Source organism: Diceros bicornis, chromosome 13 (genome assembly GCF_020826845.1).
Source record: "Diceros bicornis minor isolate mBicDic1 chromosome 13, mDicBic1.mat.cur, whole genome shotgun sequence".
Classification (NCBI taxonomy): domain Eukaryota; kingdom Metazoa; phylum Chordata; class Mammalia; order Perissodactyla; family Rhinocerotidae; genus Diceros; species Diceros bicornis.
Window position 1 is genome coordinate 22,482,852 of NC_080752.1, and position 18,954 is coordinate 22,501,805.

The 18,954-nt window shown below is 65.9% G+C and overlaps 2 protein-coding genes across 10 annotated transcripts; both read left to right on the forward strand.

Annotated features, from left to right (window-relative positions):
* Nucleotides 1-1,585: 1,585 nt before the first annotated feature.
* Nucleotides 1,586-14,317, forward strand: MIB2 (MIB E3 ubiquitin protein ligase 2). Of its 9 annotated transcripts, none has more exons than XM_058552663.1 (21): nucleotides 1,586-1,776; nucleotides 2,800-2,955; nucleotides 3,038-3,150; nucleotides 7,250-7,519; nucleotides 7,591-7,762; nucleotides 8,881-8,987; nucleotides 9,089-9,283; nucleotides 9,431-9,573; nucleotides 9,678-9,785; nucleotides 10,865-10,969; nucleotides 11,054-11,216; nucleotides 11,296-11,429; nucleotides 11,526-11,674; nucleotides 11,760-11,916; nucleotides 12,008-12,168; nucleotides 12,271-12,397; nucleotides 12,492-12,725; nucleotides 13,197-13,375; nucleotides 13,462-13,649; nucleotides 13,718-13,783; nucleotides 13,983-14,317. In XM_058552663.1, the coding sequence occupies exons 3-21, from the start codon at nucleotides 3,099-3,101 to the stop codon at nucleotides 14,219-14,221; spliced, it is 2,949 nt and encodes a 982-aa protein (XP_058408646.1). In that variant the 5' UTR covers nucleotides 1,586-1,776; nucleotides 2,800-2,955; nucleotides 3,038-3,098; the 3' UTR covers nucleotides 14,222-14,317. The 9 variants fall into 9 exon arrangements, with proteins under 9 accessions (XP_058408646.1, XP_058408645.1, XP_058408648.1 ...); XM_058552662.1 differs by having other exon boundaries at nucleotides 2,868-2,955; XM_058552665.1 differs by lacking the exon at nucleotides 3,038-3,150 and having other exon boundaries at nucleotides 2,868-2,955.
* Nucleotides 14,318-16,083: 1,766 nt separating this feature from the next.
* Nucleotides 16,084-18,373, forward strand: MMP23B (matrix metallopeptidase 23B). The gene is made up of 8 exons (XM_058553860.1): nucleotides 16,084-16,242; nucleotides 16,542-16,702; nucleotides 16,772-16,911; nucleotides 16,976-17,143; nucleotides 17,514-17,678; nucleotides 17,753-17,863; nucleotides 17,941-18,067; nucleotides 18,149-18,373. The coding sequence occupies exons 1-8, from the start codon at nucleotides 16,084-16,086 to the stop codon at nucleotides 18,321-18,323; spliced, it is 1,206 nt and encodes a 401-aa protein (XP_058409843.1). The 3' UTR covers nucleotides 18,324-18,373.
* The last annotated feature ends 581 nt before the right edge of the window (nucleotides 18,374-18,954 follow it).

Sequence of the window (18,954 nt, forward strand, 5' to 3'; positions counted from 1 at the left end):
GGATCCAACAGTCAGGGGGTTGGTGTGGAGAGCCAGGTTCTCATCGACCTCATCGGAAGTCCACAGCAATGTCTAAACTGAACACACCGAAAACCAGCAGTCGGTTTAAAAACATGGAGGTCTCCGGCAGAGGAAAAGCTAGAAGGGTTGACAATACCCGCCTCTGCGGAGAACCGCAGGGGACCATGTTTCTCACTGTAAGTCTCCCGTTCTGCGTGCATTAAAACCACGTGCTGGTGTTACTTCGCTCTTAAATCAAGCCGAACGACGCCTCACCTCCGCGTCCCGGGGGCCCAGCCAATCACGCCGCCGACGGACGCCCGTCGCCGTCTCCACGGCAACGGAAAGCGTCTCCGAGCCCAGCTGCGCCAAGCAGGGAGAGCGGGGCGGCGCGCTCCGACCCCGCCCACTGACGCACTTCCGGTGCCGGGCCCGCCCCTCCCCGGCGGGGGCGTGGCCGCGGCGTCCGTGTGCTGGCCGAACCTGCCCCCCAGGCTCCAGCCGCCTGGTTTGCGCGTGCTCGGTACTCCGTGGCCCGTGACGGGAACGCAGTGTCCCCGCGCCCACCTGGCGAGGAGTCTGGCCCCCTCTCGTCCAGGCTCACGCTGCTTGGCCCCGCGCCCCCCAGCGCCGGCGTGGTGAGAGGCCTGCCGAGGCCCCCGCAGCCCGCAGCCCTGTGGCGACGTGCATCATACGCTGTCCGACGCGAACACGCCCTCGTCCGCGGCGGCGCAGAACCCAGCCCGAGCCCCTCCCGGGGAGGCAGGGCAGGAGGCGCTCCCATCGCCGTCCGGGCGCGGGGCTCCCTCCCTCTCTCTCTCCCTAGCGCCCGCAGCGCCCTCTCCAGCCGCCTGCGTCACGCCGTCGCGGGGCCTCCTGGGAGTTGTGGTTCGGTCCCGTCCCCTGCTTGCTGTCCCGGCGGGCTACGGACTACAACTCCCGGCAGGCCCCGCGGCAGCCCTAGGGGCCCCGGGTGCTGGGGGATTCGGGCCACTGGGCCGGTGGGCGCGGGCGCGGGTTGGCCTGGCTGGCAAGCCGGCGCTGAGCAGCCGAGGAGCTGGGGGTCAGTCCCCGCACGCACCGAGGCCGCTCGGCCGGCCGGCTGACAGACTCGGCGCTCCTCAGGCCCCAGTCGAGCGCCGAGCGGGCGGGACGCAAACTTCCGGGCAAGTGGAGGGTCGCGGGGGCACCCAGGCCGGGGCAGGGGTCTGGCAGCGACTGGGGGCCCGGGGCAGCCTCCAGAGGAAGGCGGTGGAATGACAGGGGGCAGGGCGGACCTGAGCGAGTGAGGCGGGGGTCAGGTCCGGGGGCGGGCGCGGGCAGTGCCCTGTCCAACCCGGCCGTGTCCAGCCCGGCCCTGCCTGCCCGGCTCCCCCCGCGCGCCGGCCGCTCGTGCCCAGGGCGCAGCGCGGGGCCCTGACGTCTGCAGTGCCAGCCCGCCGGCCCTCCGGCCCAGTCCAGGCGGCCGCAGACAGTGACTGCGGCAGGCGCGGGACGGCCAGACCCCGGGAGCCTGCAGGGCAAGAGGCCGGCCCCTGGGGGCTCTGCGCGTCGGGCCCGGGGATGCGCGTGTAGACAGAGGGCAGCCCCGGCCGCCGCGGTCCCGTCGGAGCTGCTCACTGTGCGTCCTGCATCTCCCCGCCGCCACAGGGTTGGATGGCTCAGGGCTGGCGCTGAAGCTTAGCGAGGCTGGAGGCCAGTGCCCTAGTCTGCGGGCATCTGGGCTGCAGCCTAATAGTCTCAAGGCGGGCAGGGGGCGACTGGACGGCCAGACAGGTGAGCTCTGGATGGGCTTGTGGCGCGATGGTTTGTGTTTGGCGCTTGTGCCCTGTGGATTCTGTGATGCCATATCAGAAAGGTTTTGCTTGTTTTTGAGCTTGTGTGTGTGTGTGTGTGTGTGTGTGTGTGTGTGTGTATTGGGGGGATGGGGGATAAATAATCCTGCCTCTCCTCCTCTGAGTTCAGAACCAATTGAGGAAATAAGCAAAGTTGCCAGACAGGCTCCTGGGGGGGCACCAGTGGGGCTGGGGAGGAGGCAGCCTGAGCGTGGAAGCCCGCAAATCCTGCTCTTCCTGGCCAGTCCCCTCCTCTCACGATTCCACTCTGGCCTGTGCCCGAGATGCAACAAGTATCTGAATAGCATGACACCCCAGTCTGCAGAGGTGCCTGCAGGGCTTCTGTCTGGGTGGCCAAGATTCGGGTGGTGACAGCCCTGTACATCCTTTGGGCCTTCCCCCAGCAGTTGTCTTCATGCTGGGCCAAGCCAGGTTTCCTGGGCTCCTCGTCAAAGGGCTTCACCCCAGTCCCTAATGGGCGAGACCCCCAGGCACCCAGGATGTTCACCTTTGCCCTAGTCAGAGCTGCCACCTGACAGGAGCCTGTGACTCACCAAATTTTGCCGACTGATTATGCCACACATGGTGTCGGTTCAGACAGCAGCATCAGGCCCAGCCGGAGCTGCAAGGGAATGAGTGGCAGCCTCATGTCGGTGCAGTCTCGGTCACACACAAGTTCATTCTTCTGAATAAAGGCAGTTTGCCAACTTTCTAGCTAAATGTGATTTAATCTTTACGGCTTTTTAAAGTTTTTCCAATAAAATATTCACAAATAGGGGAAACAGCTCATTTCTACGCTGGCCCAATGTGTGCTTTGGAAATAGTTCTACCCTCCAAGAGCTGGCAGTTTCTTGTGAAAAGAGAAACTAGTAACTAACAGAGCAGAGCCAGACGTCCACTTGTTTGGTTGAGATGGTAAACGCTAAAAGCATAAAACTACCTTTCAAAAACCATTTTTCCCCAGACTTGCTGGCTGGCTACCTGTTTGGTTTGCTGTGTTCTGTGTTGGCAATGGGTGCTGGTTTCCCACAGGAAATCTTGGTGGCTGAGCAAATTTGTGACCCAGGAAATAGCAGCTAGATGTCCGGGATGCTGATGCAAGGCTGGTGTGCGTTCTAAGGTAAGTTCTGATTTTGCTAAAGCGCACCTGTCACGCAAGTCCTCACACCCCGACTGCCTCAGAGTCATTTAAACATTCGCAGTGACAGCCTCTGTGGGGCTTTGGGTGCCAGCCAGGGGTAGGACCTCTAAACTCTGAGGAAGATGGCAGAGTACAGCGTTTCTGGCCAAGGAAGAAAAAGAAGGAACTCTCTGGGTGAATTTCCCACTGACATGGGGGTGCCCTTCCTCCCTTGCCCCTCTGGGTTTCGTCACTGCCTCCCTGCTCCTGACCCCGGTCCATTCCCCACTTGCCAGCCCCTCCCCACACACCCTTGTGGGGCCTTCTGAGGTGACGTAGTGAACCCTGATGCCTGATGTCACATGGAGCACATTTGGCCATGTCCTGGGCCCCGGGGATGACACTGACAAAGACCAGGCGAGGAGGTGGGTGGAGGGAAGTGACGAGAGGCCTGGAAAGCCACCTAGCCTGCCTCACGAGGGTCCCAGGATGCTGTGCCGAGGCGCTTCTGAGGCGTGGGAGCCAAGTGCCTGTCCCCATGGCAAATACGTAGGAGGGGGCAGCAGGGAGGCATTGCTGGAGGCCCTGCTCAAGCCTGAGCCGGGTGACACCATGCTGGACAGAGCCACTGAAGCAGAGGGCAGACCCCAAGACCTCTGGGGATGGAGTGCCAGAGGGGAGGTGACAAGGAGGCTTCCCAGGCCATGGGTGCCACCAGGTTGGGACGCTCCTCTGTTCTCCACCATCCTCCTCAACGGGTGCTGGTTTGCGCACGAGAGGTGAGGGGCAGGAGGAGGCCCAGGGCTCAGCGTACCCCACCTAGCTGTGTCCATGTGGGCTGGTGGGCTCCTGTGAGGGACAGCCCTGGGGAGGGTGGTGGTTTGCTGGCCAGGGCTGGAGGAGAGCTCTCTGGCCATGCTAAAAATATCGGGTATGAATGCAACAGGTGCTGGTCAGGCGTGCCTCTTGTCGCAGGCTGGACTGCCCTGGTGACCCTACCCTCTTGCTCACATGGAGCCATCGCCAGCTGAGGCCTGGTCCTGGTTTCCCACAGACCCTGCTGGGCATCCCCCATCCCACTCTCTCCGATCTCTGCCCATTTTCCTGAGGGCCGGGCTGGGCACAAGCCATGCTTGCTCTCCTGCTTGGCGTGCCCCCCGCTCCCACCGTGTCTTGTTGGAGACCATCCCGCAGCATGTAGCCAGTGGATCCATAGGCCAGCAGGCAGGCAGGTGTGGCGGCTGGCGAGGTAGGCTGAGAGGTTGGGCTCACAGACAGAGGGCATGCCATCCTGGTCACAGAAGGACCACACCGCCGGTTCATGGGGCTTGGGTCCTTGCCTGCCTTGAGTCTGTTATCCTGATATCGGGCCAGTTTCTGGGCTCTGCAGACGGGCTGCTCCTGCTAGCAGAAACCTCTAGTTGGGCCTGTCTGCCCACACTTGTTTGGGTCTGTGGTTGCTTGGAACGAGGCCCGCTCTGGCTACCTGACGCTCAACAGGAGCATCTGGGAAGAGGGAGGGGTGGCTCAGCACGACCCACCTGCTGTGACCAGTTCTGGTGGGCTCCTGGCAGGAAGGAGGGCATGTGTGGATCTGGTGGGGGTCAGCAGCCTGGTGGGGTGGGGCCTTTGCCCTAAGGGCCAGCCCTCAGGCTGTGCTGCTTTGTCTGAGTCTGACACCTGTGGCAGCTACTGATGGGGAGGCACCAGGCAGGAGGCCGAGGCCACAGGTGCATGGCCCGCCATACCTGACTGCCCAGGTGGCAGCCCACAGGACCCCTCCCCTTGTCTGGGGCTCGCCAGCATCAAAGAGTCACAGGCATTTTCGTATGGCATTCTCACGTGGGCGTTCTTGATGTGGGCATTGTTGCTGTGCCAGATTTGGGCTTGGCTGTGCTCTGTCGAGGGATGAAGAAGCCCTTGGTGCTGGAGCCTGCTGTGGCTTCAGGCCTCAGTGCCCCATCTTAGCAGGGTCTGGAGACCACAGAGGGGAGGGCAGCTGAGAGGTGACAGTAGAGGGAGGCAGTGTGGCCCCGCAGGTGAGGCCATCTGGATGAATGAGCAACGAGGAGTTTCTCTGAGAACAGCCTCCTAAATAGCCACCGGGCCGGGAAGTTTCATCCTTTCAGAACGTCCACCTGTTTCTTTGGCAGCCCTGGAGGTCCTAGGCAGGGTGAGGAAGAAGCCACCATGGGGATCCTGCCCGGGGGGGGAGAATTTGCAGAAGGCCAAGCTGGCCGAGCCGTTCATACCCCTGTGGATGTGAGGGGGTCATTCGCTTGGACACTCGGGCTGGGCACAGACCAAGCCCAGCACTGTGGGCTGTGTGTCTCCCCTACCCACCCTGTGCTGGACGTAGGCCTCAGAGTGGGGCTGGGCGGAGGGTAGACATCACTAGACCCACGGGGTGGGGCCCTGGCTGCTGGCCGGAGTGGGAGTTGGGGGTTAAAGCCTGGCCTTCCTCCCGGCCCACCTGCAGCCTCAGCTGGGCCAAGGCGTCTCCTGAGCTGGCCAGGCCTGGGATGCTGTGTCGGGCTGGGGGTGGGGCAGGGTCCTGGTGGAGTAGTGGCGTGTGGTTTTCCTTTCTTGTCGTTGGCCAGGCCCTGGGATGGCCTCAGTGTCCTGTAGCTGAACAGGGCCACAGGGCCCTACCTGGAGCTGGCAGGGCCTCAGCTGGCAGCATCCCCTCCCTGCCTCAGCTGCTCCCCAGCCAGCCTCAGGGTCTCCCTCCAGCCTCCCAGGAGCTCTGGAGCTAGGCTGCCCGATTCACACCCAGCCCTGCCTTGGGCAGCACCCTGGGCCAGCTTCTTCCCCAGCCACAGGGTCCAGGCTGTGTGAGATCCTGCTCCACTCTGCAGGCACAGCTCCCGAAAATGGAGTGGTGATCGCTCTCTTAAATTCAAGAGTCCCTGAGCCCTCTCCCGCTTCAAGTCCTGCTGATTTTCCCTCTTAACTGTCTTTCAAATTCATTCGTGTCATTAAAAAACCTTGTTGAAGAATCACATCATACAGAGAGGCACAGGTCATAAGTGACCCAAGTTTGCAAAGTGAACATGTATGTAATTGCACCCAAATCAGGAAATAGCACGTTCCCCGGGCCTAAGAGCCCCCCGTGACCTCCGCCCCCACTGCCTCCCTGGCTCCAGCGCCCTAGATTTGCTTGTCCTGTCTGTGTACTTTCTATAAATGGAGTCAGGTAGCGGGCATGTGGCTCCTTTCCTTCAGCGTCTATCCCTGAGCTTCACCTGCCAACTGCTGCTGCCTGTATATGGTGGTTCCTGCTCCCTTGGGGGTGAACCACATCTCATGACCCAGTTCACCCTTGAGGACACGGGGGAGGGCGCTGCTGTGAGCACGTGTATCACCTCTATCTAGTACATACCTGGAGCGCCGGGCCATGGTTCTCCAGAGAAGGCCCCAGCGGTGGGGCCAGAGTGAACTCATGGTACTGTCCACCCACCTGCGGGGCCGTGAGTGTAGTCACACCCGTGAGCAGCGGCCTGGTGACCAGACCCCGTGTGTGCGTGAGTTGTTGGCCCCCGTCCCAGCGTTGCGCCGTCTTCTGCTGGGCTGTCTGCTTCGTCAGTGTGGATCTGTGGGCGTTCTCTCATGCTCGGGACACGAGCCCTTCGAGGGGTGAGTGTGTTGGTTGTCTCGGGTGCCGCTGCCCCTTCATCCTGGAATGGTGTCTTGATGAACAGCAGTTCTTACCTGAAGTGCAGTCCGGCTTACCAACTGGCTGCACAGTCTGTTTTCTTCTGAAAGCTTTGTTGTCTTATCTCATGTTGACCTCTGCAACCCCCTGCAATAGGTATTGATGGCCACTGTGTGCCAGCCACCCAGAACCCATCTCCCACCACGGGCAGACCCTCTGCGGGCATTTGCTGAGGGAGCCCCGGCCAGGTCTTGTCCCTGGTTCCTTGGCGGTCCACTGTCCTCTCACAAGGACTGCCTCCCACTTCCGTTCCAGCTCATTCTAGGGCAGGGTCTCATAGCGGCTGGAGGCGCCTTCCAAAGAGGTGTCCCACCCTCCCTCCAGAACGGGTGCCACCTCCACCTTCTGAATGGTGGGTCTCTCCTGCTGCTGGCAAGTGGCCTAGGGGGCCTCCTTCAGCCTCTAGCAGGCATGCTCACCAGCTCCTCCCTGCCCCAGGGCATTCGCACTTGCCCCCCTCCCCTCCCTGCCTAGCTCTCCCGGACCTGTTCCATCCCTCTCCCTGGCAGCCCTCCGGAACCACCGCGGAGAGCCCGGGTGGCCTTCTTGACGTGGCCTGAGGGCGCCCTCTGCCTGCAGGTCCTGGAGCAGTCCTGCCTACCATGGACCCAGACCCCCAGGCGGGCGTGCAGGTGGGCATGCGTGTGGTGCGCGGCGTGGACTGGAAGTGGGGCCAGCAGGATGGCGGCGAGGGCGGCGTGGGCACAGTGGTGGAGCTCGGCCGCCACGGCAGCCCCTCGACCCCCGACCGCACGGTAGTCGTGCAGTGGGACCACGGCACCCGCACCAACTACCGCGCGGGCTACCAGGGCGCGCACGACCTGCTGCTCTACGACAACGCCCAGATCGGTGCGGCGGCGATCCTGGGGGCGGGGCGGGGGGCGGGGCGCCCACCCTCCCTGACCCTGCCCCGCCCCCAGGCGTCCGCCACCCCAACATCATCTGTGACTGCTGCAAGAAGCATGGGCTGCGGGGCATGCGCTGGAAGTGCCGCGTCTGCTTCGACTACGACCTCTGCACGCAGTGCTACATGCACAGCAAGCACGACCTGGCCCACGCCTTCGAGCGCTACGAGACAGCCCACTCGCGCCCGTGAGTTCTGCTGCCACCCCTGCAGCCCTGTGCTGGTCACAAGGTGTGGGTGCAGATGGCCAGGACCCTGGCAGCACTGGGTCCTACCTGGTGATATCCAGGGCCTCATGACAAGCACCTCCGACACCGGACCAGGCCGTGGCCCCAGAGGACGGGGGCTGCCTCCTGCCAACCACTCCCCAGGGTGCAGGTCAAGTCCTTCCCAAGACCAGGGTCATGGTCACTTCAGGGGCCTGGGCATTGACAACAGCCCCTACTCCCAGCAGAAGGCAACCATGTCCACTGAGCAGGTCTGCAGAGGTTGGTGCTGTAGATGGGGCTCCTCTCTCCTGGGACCACCCCTAGGGCCAGGCGTGGCTCCCCAGTGCAGCCATGGTGCAGGCACTGAGGGTGGCATCCCCCCTGGAGACCCTGGGTCTGGCAGTGGGCAGCCCACGCTGGGAGCCAGCCGCTAGACACAGTTGGGGAGGTGCTGTTGGCCTGGCTGGGAGGCTTCTTTGCTGTGGTCGGGGGGATCAGGAGTCTGCCGGGCTAGGGTGGGCACCCAGAGGAGCACCCCCTATATCCTGCACTGTTGCCTTTGTCTCCTTGACACTCCCCACACACGTGGAGGGGAGGTGTGTGCTTTACATCCCAGCTGCCCACTGGCCAGAGTAGGAGCAGGGATCAGCTGTCTGCGTACCTCTAGCCAAGCCTACGTTCCTCATTCCTCCATTTCCCATATGCTGAACCCTCCCCTGGGCCTGGCCATGCTCCGAGATCTGGGGACAGCCCTAACAGAGGGCGCCTGGCCCATTGGGAGGCAGCACATGTGGAGTGACCGCGCACACAGGCCATGCTGTGAGGGTGGGCCGGGGGTGCCCTCCCAACCTGGCATCAGGGAAGGTCCCCTGGAGGGACAGTCAGCAGACTCAGGCCCAGAGTGTGGAGGGCACTGACCTGCTGGGCCAGCTGTCCCAGGGTGGAGCGAGGACCCCATCTGGCAGACCCCAGCCAGGTGTGAGTGGGAGCAGGGGGTGAGGGGGTAGGGGGAAGGACAAGGCTGGGCAGAGCAGAGGGCCTGCATCATCGTCACACCACTATCCCGCATGGCCCGGGACCCACTCACTCTTTTGCAGGGTAACACTGAGTCCCCGCCAGGGCCTCCCAAGGATCCCGTTGAGGGGCATCTTCCAGGGGGCAAAGGTGGTACGGGGCCCCGACTGGGAGTGGGGCTCACAGGACGGTGAGTGGGGGGCTGGCGTGGGAAGGTGGGGGCTGGGCTGCCACCTATGGTCAGCCTTGTGGCACTGGCTTAGCCTACCAGTGGGGCCACTGTCTCCCCAGGAGGGGAAGGGAAACCAGGCCGAGTGGTGGACATCCGTGGCTGGGATGTGGAGACGGGCCGGAGTGTGGCCAGCGTGACGTGGGCCGATGGCACCACCAATGTGTACCGTGTGGGCCACAAGGGCAAAGTGGACCTCAAGTGTGTGGGCGAGGCGGCCGGCGGCTTCTACTACAAGGAGCACCTCCCAAGGCTCGGTAGGGCTGGCCCCACTGACACCAGCTGCCCATCCGCCCTGGCTGAGCCTCAGCGGCAGCGCTGGGCCTGGGCTGGCCTATGAAGTCACCGAGGAGGGGAGAGGAGGGAGGGACCCTGCCTGAGCAGGGCCTGCTGCCTGCCCCCAGGCAAGCCAGCAGAGCTGCAGCGCAGGGTGAGTGCGGACGGCCAGCCCTTCCAGCACGGGGACAAGGTTAAGTGTCTGCTGGACCCAGACATCCTGAGGGAGATGCAGGAAGGCCACGGCGGGTGGAACCCCAGGATGGCGGAGGTGAGCCACCCCACCTGCTGAGCCCCCCGTGCCTCCCCTCCCACATCCTCTGGACCCCCAGCCCTCCTGCTCCACCCAGCCACAGCCTCCATGACCTGCCACAGTTTATCGGACAGACGGGCACTGTGCACCGCATCACGGACCGTGGGGACGTGCGTGTGCAGTTCAGCCATGAGACCCGCTGGACCTTCCACCCTGGGGCTCTCACCAAGGTGCATGGGGGGCTGGGCTGAGCCCCATCTGCTCGCTTCTGCACCCCCCCTCCGTGTACCTGCTCCGCCCTGAATGCCTTCCTCCAGCCTCGAAGGAAGAGGGGAGTGCTTGGTGGGGTCCCAAGGGCATTAGTTCCATGAAGAGGGGATCCAGGTGTGAAGGGACATAGAGGAGAGCAAGGCACCGAGAGCCTTGGAGGCTGGGGCATCAGGCCAGGCACTAGTGTTTATCCTGAGGGGCAAATGAACCCCCCGAAGTGTTATAGGTGGGAGGGGATGTAGTTGGGCTTACTTTCTAAACTGCTCCCTGTGGGTGCGGCAGGTGGTGAGTGGGTGTGGGAAGGCCTGTCAGGACAGGGTGGGCGCTTGTCCCAGTGAGGCGAGGAAGCGGGGGTGGGCGCGGTGAGAGCTGTTTGGGAAGCAGGATTGCTTGGATGGAGGAGGCAGGCGGTGGGCATCCACGGATGGCGGCCCTGGGCAGAGAGGACGTGCCAGTGCTCAGCTTGGACCTGGAGTCCGGGATACCCCTTCGAGGAGGGGGTGTGGGGGGGTCACGAGACATGTGGTTTGTAGAGTGAGTCTTGTACAGGTGAGGGCGCAGGTGTGTGGGAAGTTGCCAAGAAGGGTTTGGGGGTGGGGGACGAGCAGCCCCTGACACGCCCCATGCCATTTTGGCCACGCCCCCTCATCCTGGGGCCCTGCCCAATGCTGTTCAGGCCCCGCCCCACTCTGTTCCTGTCTGGCCTTGGCCATGCTGCCTGCTCCCTGCTCAGTGTGCAGGGAAGGCCCATTGTGGCCTTCACACCACCCCAGACCTGGCTTTTGTCTGGTCTGGATGCCGATGCCTGGCTGCCTTTCCAGCTGTCACCCACCTGGCTCTGGGGCTGGGCCACCCAGGGCCGCCCTGGTCACTTGTGGCCCTCATCCAGCCAGATCTTCTGGTTGTGCTTTCCAGCAGGGGCTGGGGTCAAGTTCAGGCCTGCCTGTCCTGTGGAGCTCGATGGGGGCCCTCCCGCTCCACAGCCCTGGGCAGCCACACCTGCCTGGGGTCTCCCCTCACATGTCTCTCTGTTACTTAGCACAACTCCTTCTGGGTGGGCGATGTCGTGCGGGTCATCGATGACCTTGACACGGTGAAGCGGCTGCAGGCCGGGCACGGGGAGTGGACAGATGACATGGCCCCTGTGAGTCCCCCACCCCTACCTCCACCCCCACCTGCCTCACACCCCTGGGAGACCTGTCTGTGACCCCTGCCTCTCCCCACACAGGCCCTGGGCCATGTTGGGAATGTGGTGAAGGTTTTTGGAGATGGGAACCTGCGTGTGGCAGTCGGTGGTCAGCTGTGGACCTTCAGCCCCTCCTGCCTGGTGGCCTACCGACCTGAGGAGGATGCCAACCTGGACGTGGCTGAGCGTGCCAGGGAGAACAAAAGTGCGGGCACCCAGTATGGGCAGCCAGCGGGAGGTGGGGCTGCTCCTGGCCACCTCTTAACTTTAGCCTTGTCCCCCAGGCTCCCTGAGCGTTGCGCTGGACAAGCTTCGAGCCCAGAAGACTGACCCGGAGCACCCAGGGAGGCTGGTGGTGGAGGTGGCCCTGGGCAACATGGCCCGGTCTCTGGACCTGCTTCGGAGGCACCCAGAGCAGGCAAGCTCCTGTGACCCCTCCCCACCTCCCCACGCCCGGCCAGCCCCAGGGAGAGGGGCAGAGGGCCAGGGGCTGACCTGCTGGCTCTCCTGGCAGGTGGACACCAAGAACCAGGGCAGGACTGCCCTGCTGGTGGCGGCCTACCTAGGTCAGGTGGAGTTGGTGCGGCTACTGCTGCAGGCACGGGCAGACGTGGACCTGCCTGACGATGAGGGCAACACGGCGTTGCACTATGCAGCCCTCGGGTAAGGCCTGTGCAGGGGCACCAGGGGCTGGGCCTGCAGGTCCAGCCAGTGGGCACAGCACTCCTCCTGCTTCCTCTCCCGTCAGGAACCAGCCCGAGGCTGCCCAGGTGCTCCTGAGCTCAGGGTGCGGGGCCAATGCTCTTAATGGCACCCGGAGCGCAGCGCTGCACGTGGCTGTGCAGAGGGGCTTCCTGGAGGTGGTGAGGGTCCTGTGTGAGCACGGCTGTGACGTCAACCTGCCTGTGAGTGCTGGGTCCCCGGCCCTATCCCTGGGGTCAAGGAGACAGTGGCAGTAACCTGCCCATTGAGTGACCATTGATCCACCACTGGCAGGATGCCCATGCTGACACACCCCTGCACTGTGCCATATCAGCTGGCGCCGGCGCCAGCGGCATCGTGGAGATCCTCACTGAGGTGCCGGCCATCGACGTTACTGCCACCAACAGCCAGGGCTTTACCCTGCTGCACCATGCGTCTCTCAAAGGCCATACGCTGTGAGTTTGGGATGGGCACATGGCCAGTGGCCAGGCTCCTGCCGCACTGCTGGGCCACTCTGGAGTGCCCATGACCCCAGATACGTCTCCCTGCCCCCACAGAGCCGTCAGGAGGATCCTGGGACGGGCACGGCAGCTGGTGGATGCCAAGAAGGAGGACGGCTTTACAGCATTGCACCTGGCCGCCCTCAACAACCACCGGGAGGTCGCCCAGATTCTCATCCAAGAGGTGCAGACACAAGGCCCCAGGCCAGCCCAGGGGCTGGGGAGGTAGGGCCCGCTGGGTGTCCCTGGGCTGAGCCTGTACCCACCCCCCTTCCCAGGGCCACTGTGACGTGAATGTTCGAAACCGTAAGCTCCAGTCCCCGCTGCACTTGGCTGTGCAGCAGGCCCACGTGGGGCTGGTGCCACTGCTGGTGGATGCTGGCTGCAGCGTCAATGCCGAGGACGAGGAGGGGGACACGGCCCTGCACGTGGCACTGCAACGCCATCGGCTACTGTCTCTCGTGGCTGATGGGGCCGGGGGGGACTCGGGGCCCTTACAGCTGCTGTCCAGGGTGAGGAAGTGTGGATCTGGGTGCTGGAGAGGTGGGCCATGCTGCCTAGCTGCAGGCTCCACGCAGGGCCTGAGCCACTGTCCACCTCCGCCTTCAGTGAGGGCCAGGGAGCCAGGCCCTCTTGGGGGTGGGCAGCCGGGGTGGCTGTGTTTTGCAGAGGGCATCTTCTGTGATCCCCGTCACCACAACATGGCCAGTCTCTCTGCGATTATGCGCTCATCACCAGCCTGGGAAAGGGCGTGGGGCCCAGTGGGGATGGGACGGAGTCCAGGGTGTAGTGGGTTGGAACTCAGCCCCTCCCAGGAGTCCCCAGGCAGGGGCACCACTCCCGCCTGCCTCCCTTTCCCGGCAGCCTCAGACAGGGAGGGGGTGCCCATGCTCTGCCCCAAGAGTCGGGGCAGTCCAGTGCCAGCGTCCGGCCACGAGGCTTGACCTGGCGCCCACCCTCACCGGAGTCCGTCTGCCGCCCAGCTACAGGCCTCAGGCCTCCCGGGCAGCGCGGAGCTGACGGTGGGCGCGGCAGTGGCCTGCTTCCTGGTGCTGGAGGGCGCCGACGTGAGCTACGCCAACCACCGCGGCCGGAGCCCGCTGGACCTGGCCGACGAGGGCCCCTTGCTCAAGGCCTTGCAAGGCTGCGCCCAGCGCTTCCGGTGAGCCCGGCGCGGGGGCGGGGGGCGGGGGGGGAGGACAGACCCCCGCCCCCCGGACCCTTTCAAGCCTCCGCCTCCAAATGCAGCGAGCGGCAGGCGTGCGGCGGCGGGGGCGCGGCCCCGGGCCCGAGGCTGGTGCTCAGCACTCCTAACACCGTGACGAACCTGCACGTGGCCGCGCCGTCAGGGCCCGAGGCCGCTGAGTGCCTGGTGTGCTCCGAGCTGGCGCTGCTGGTGCTGTTCTCGCCGTGCCAGCACCGCACTGTGTGCGAGGGTGAGTGCGGGGGGCGCAGGGGGGCCGGGTCGGCGCGGCCCCGCCCAACCGCGCGCTCCCCCCCGCAGAGTGCGCGCAGAGGATGAAGAAATGCATCAGGTGCCAGGCGGTCATCGGCAAAAAGCTGCGCCCAGGTGGGTGGGGCGGTGGGGGGCGGGGCTCGGCGCCGACCCCACCCGGCCCTGCCCCCGCCTCGCGCCTCACACCTCCACCCGCGGTTGCTCCACGCCCACGCCCCCTGCCGCCGCTCACGCTCTGCCCATAGCCCTCCGTGCACGGCCCGCGCCCGCCCGCAGCTCCCCCGGAACCGCTGACCCGGACCCCCGTCCGCAGACGGCACGGAGGTGGCCAGCGCGGCGTCCGCTCCCGGCCCGCCGCGGCAGCTGGTGGAGGAGCTGCAGAGCCGCTACCGGCAGATGGAGGAGCGCATCACCTGCCCGATCTGCATCGACAGCCACATCCGCCTCGTGTTCCAGTGCGGCCACGGCGCGTGCGCGCCGTGTGGCGCCGCGCTCAGCGCCTGCCCCATCTGCCGCCAGCCCATCCGCGACCGCATCCAGATCTTCGTGTAGCCCGGCCGCGCCCCGTCTCGCTGCGGAGCCACGTCCCGCGGTCGCCTTCGCAAGCTCTCCCCCCCTCCCCCCGTGTTTTATAAAAAGATTCTCGGACTTTGTCGCCTGGTGCTGCCTGGGGCGGTGCGGGGGTCTCAGTTCCCCTGCCCGGGGGACAGACAGACGAGCCTGGGCGCTATCCACACCCGGGGTCCCGCCCCCGCTGCGCTGCCCCCTGCCCCCCGCCCCGGGCTGGCCAGACCGGTCCCTGTTCCAGCACTGGCCTGCTTTGGCCCGATGCCCCGCTCGGCACCCTCCCGACCCGCGCGTCTTGCCCTTCCCAGGACTCCTGGGTCCAGACTGTTGCCCAGACCCCGACCTCGGGGCCAGAAACATTCTCCAGAAGCACTGGGTGGTCCGGAACCCCAGCATCACGGCCGGCTTGGGGCCTCCCCGCGACCCCTGACAGCGCCTCGTCCCGTCGTCTTTTTTTCCTGGGGCGGGCTGTGGAGATGGGCTTGGACCAGAGCAGGACCCGGTTCTCGCGGGGGCTGTGGGGTCCTGGTTAAGCAGGCGTCTGTTTCAGGCCAGGGGCCCGGCAGGGTCCCAGGTCTGCTGACGGGGGCGGGGGGGGGGGAGCAGAGCACGGGCGCGGACAGTCGGTTTGTTGGAGCAAATATGTAGCCGAGAAGAGGGGGGCGCTGCCCTCGGCTGGGCCCGGCAGCCGGGCGCTTTCCAAGAACCACCCGAAATGCTCTCCCGGAGCCTCATGGCTGCCCGCCAGCCACTTGGCGCTGGCCCCGCCGGCCCGGCGCGCCACTGTCACTCCGGCCTGGATGGGAACGGGGAGGGCCCGGACCCCCGACCTCCTCTGGTGCTGCGGCTCCCGTCCCTCGGCCCAATCCCCCCGGCTCCTTCCCAACCCCGACCCCACCCCCCGTCTCCCTTTCCCCCAGCCCGCTCCGCCCTCGCGGCCTCCTGCTCCTGGATCTCGGTTCCCCCCGCCCAGAGGCGCGCTCGCCAGCATCCCGCCTGGCCCGGCTCCCCCGCCCAGCTCAGCCTGAAGGCCGTCCCGTCGAGTCTTCCGTTCCCCTCCCCCACTCCGGCCATTCCAGACCTCGGCGCCGCGCCTGGCTCCGCTCCCCGGCTCCCTACACCCCCACCCCGCACCTCATGCTCTTTCCCCACGCCCCCCACGGAGGTCCCTCCGTTGGCCGTTCCGGGTCTCGCGGGACCCCTGCAGGCCCCCTCCCTCCTGGCACCGAAGCCTTGCTCCTCCGGGGCGCCATCCCCACGCCGCCTGCTCGCCTCTCTCCTCCCCCTCAGCCGCCGGTACTCACTTGCCACGTCCCCTCCCGCCGTGTCCCCTCCCCTCTCGCGGGGACCCTGTCAGGCCAGCGCCTGCGGGGGGGGCGAGTCCTGAGCCGGCCAGGATGGAGGCTCCATTCTCGGGTCTCGACCTTCCGTGTCCAGGGGGTTGGGGGGATTTCATTTGGGGAAAGAACCGCCGGGTCATTCAGCTCAGAGCCAATTTAGGGACCCCAACTCACCACACTTGCTGAAGGCTGTCCCTTCCCTGGCGGTCGGGGCCGTCCTCGCCCCCCCCTGCCCAAGTGACCCCGCCCAGCAGGCCCTGCCCAGGCCACTGCCACCGACCCACAGGCCCTGGGTCCCCGCGCCCAGCTGCAGGCGGCGGGGTGCTCCCGACAGCGGGCGGCCAGCTGGTTCCCTTCAGGGGCAGCTGCGCCCCCCCAGCCCCCAGCCCCCCCGCGGGGCTGTAACCCGAGCCGCCCAGCGCCTCCCGCCCGGCTCCTCCGCGGCTCCGCCGGTCCCGCGCGCAGCCCCACGCGGCCCGCAGCCCCGACAGCCAGTTCGCAGGCGCCATGGGCCGCGGGGCCTGCGTCCCCTCGGCGGCGTCGCGGGCCGGCGACCAGGCCTGGCGGCTCGGGGCTGTGTTGGGCGCACTGTGCCTCCTGCCCGCGCTCGTGCTGCTGGCCCAGCTGGGGGCCCGGGCGGCCAGGCCCGCCGTGAGCGCAGCGCAGGTGAGAGCCGCGAGGGGGGCCCGGGCTGGCTCTGCGGTCCGAGGGTCCGCGAGCCCTGTGTTTGCCGGCGGGGGGGACGGCGTCAGGCCTCCGGCTCCGCCCACTCAGACCTGGCCTGTTTTTAGGAGCCTTTTTCTTTCTGGCTGTAGAAGTAACGCTCACTCGCTCGGGGTAGAAAAGCAGAAAACGCAGACAGAGGGAAAGTCAGTGCTCCCCTGACCTGCACCCCCCACCCCACTTCCTTCTAGTCCCTTTCTCTCGCGTTTCCGACTTGGGGACAGTCCCTACTGCTTCCCTAGGAGCACTTGCTTCCCTTGAAGGGCGATGTCGCTGCGCATCACCCCGTGCGGGTCCTCGCCACCCCGGGCCCCAGCCTGCTGCCCCCCCAGGCGCCCCGCAGACGCCGCTACACGCTGACCCCAGCCAGGCTGCGCTGGGACCACTTCAACCTCACCTACAGGTGCGACCTGGCCCTGGGGGGAGCGCGGTGCAGCCTGGCCGCCACCCCTGACGTTGAACCCCACCCCAGGATCCTCTCCTTCCCACGGAACCTGCTGAGTCCCAGAGAGACCCGGCGGGGCCTGGCCGCCGCCTTCCGCATGTGGAGTGACGTGTCCCCCTTCAGCTTCCGAGAGGTGGCCCCCGAGCAGCCCAGTGACCTCCGCATAGGTGGGCACCGTGCCCCCGCCCCCGCCCAGCTGCAAGGCCCCCGCTCAGCCCTGTGCTCCCCCAGGCTTCTACCCAGTCAACCACACCGACTGCCTGGTCTCCGCGCTGCACCACTGCTTCGACGGCCCCACCGGTGAGCTGGCCCACGCCTTCTTCCCCCCGCACGGCGGCATCCACTTTGACGACAGCGAGTACTGGGTCTTGGGCCCCACCCGATACAGCTGGAAGAAAGGTGACAGCCGGCCTGGCCTCCTCTGGGCCCTCCACACCACGGTGGGCACAGCGGGAGGGCTTTGGGGATTGCGGTGGCTTTGATTTGAGGTTAAGCAGGCGGGGAGGGGGAGGCTGTGAGGAGGCCATAGGCCTGGGTTCCAGAAGCCCTGAAGCCCTCCCACCCCCCACGCCGCTGGAGCCGGAGCCGGAGCTGCATTCCTGGGGGCCGAGCTCACCGCCTCGGCTGGCCGGGAACATTCTTATCTTCCCATGGCTGAGCCGAGGGAGGCTCCGAGGCTGCACTGCAGCAGATGTGCGGGCCACGGGAGTGAGGGCGGAGGGCGGAGGGCTGGGCCGGGGTCCGAGGCGCTGACCAGCGGGGCCTGCAGGCGTGTGGCTCACCGACCTGGTGCACGTGGCTGCCCACGAGATCGGCCACGCACTGGGCCTGATGCACTCGCAGCACAGCCGTGCGCTCATGCACCTCAACGCCACACTGCGCGGCTGGAAGGCGCTGTCGCAGGATGAGCTGTGGGGGCTGCACCGGCTCTACGGTGAGTGCCCACAGCGGGCAGGTGGCCGGGCGGGGGTGCTGGGCAGGCTCTGAGGCCAGGTCACGCTTCCGCAGGCTGCCTGGACCGGCTGTTTGTGTGTGCATCGTGGGCTCGGAGGGGCTTTTGCGACGCCCGCCGAAGGCTCATGAAAAGGCTCTGCCCCAGCAGCTGCGACTTCTGCTACGGTAAGCCTGGGTTCCCCAGTCCTGGCAGGGGTCTGGGGCAGGGCGGGGTACTGACAGGCCCTCCCCACCCGGAGCAGAGTTCCCCTTCCCCACAGTGGCCTCCACCGCGCCGCCTCCCAGGACCAAAACCAGGCTGGTGCCAGAGGGCAGGAACGTGACCTTCCGCTGCGGCCAGAAGATCCTCCACAAGAAAGGCAAAGTGTAGTGAGTGACCCTGCCCCGCGACGCACCGAGGGTGGGCGGCAGGTCTCGGGCCCCTGCCCAGCTCTCCTGCCCTCCTTGCAGCTGGTACAAGGACCAGGAGCCCCTGGAGTTCTCCTACCCCGGCTACCTGGCGCTGGGTGAGGCGCACCTGAGCATCATAGCCAACGCCATCAACGAGGGCACGTACACTTGTGTGGTGCGCCGGCGGCAGCGTGTGCTCAGCACCTACTCCTGGCGAGTCCGTGTGCGGAGCTGAGCATCTGCCCGTGGGCCGAGGAGGCTGATAAAGCACTTTCTCCTTGAAGTCTCCGCGCCCTTTCTTGGGAGGGAGGGCGGCCAGTCTTTGGCGCTGTGGGGTGAGGCCACCCAGCCCATGCCCAGCTTGATGTGGGGACCCTGGGGCCAGGGCACCCCAACTTCCCCCGAGTCCCTTGGGGGTGAGGATGCAGACTAGAGAGACAGGCCAAGAAGGGCTTTTCCAGGTGGTCCTGGTAAAGTGGGGTAACCTGAGGCCCAAGTGCCGGTAGCATCACCCACGGGGGGGAGGCCGAGCTGGTGGAGCCCAGGGTCCCTGAGTCCATCCTCCATTTGCTCAGGGATGGGGAGGCAGGAAGGCTGGGCTGGGAATGGTGGGGTCGCTGTGCCTGCAAGGCATCTGTGATGGCGGTGGGACCGGGATGGGGCAGGTGAAGCCCAGGGGTGAGCACTTCAGCATGGGTTGGACGGGGCTGGTGGTGCCAGCAGAAGGGACTAGCTTGGCAGAGATGGAGGCCCCAGACAGTGGCAAGCATCCCCTTCTGCCTGAGTGACACCCTGTCCAGCTAGACCCGGAGCTGGAGGCCCAGCAGGCCAGGCAGAGCCCGGCCCACGTCAGGTCAGAGGCTGCT

Coding starts and splice junctions, on each gene's coding strand:
- MIB2 (XM_058552657.1), top strand. CDS start 6,773: ATGGCCACTGTGTGCCAGCCACCCAGAACCCATCTCCCACCACGGGCA. Junction 7,520..7,590: donor CTACGACAACGCCCAGATCG/GTGCGGCGGCGA, acceptor CCCCGCCCCCAG/GCGTCCGCCACCCCAACATC. Junction 10,970..11,053: donor GGACAGATGACATGGCCCCT/GTGAGTCCCCCA, acceptor CTCCCCACACAG/GCCCTGGGCCATGTTGGGAA.
- MMP23B (XM_058553860.1), top strand. CDS start 16,084: ATGGGCCGCGGGGCCTGCGTCCCCTCGGCGGCGTCGCGGGCCGGCGAC. Junction 16,243..16,541: donor CCGCCGTGAGCGCAGCGCAG/GTGAGAGCCGCG, acceptor CTGCTTCCCTAG/GAGCACTTGCTTCCCTTGAA. Junction 16,912..16,975: donor GCCCAGTGACCTCCGCATAG/GTGGGCACCGTG, acceptor GTGCTCCCCCAG/GCTTCTACCCAGTCAACCAC.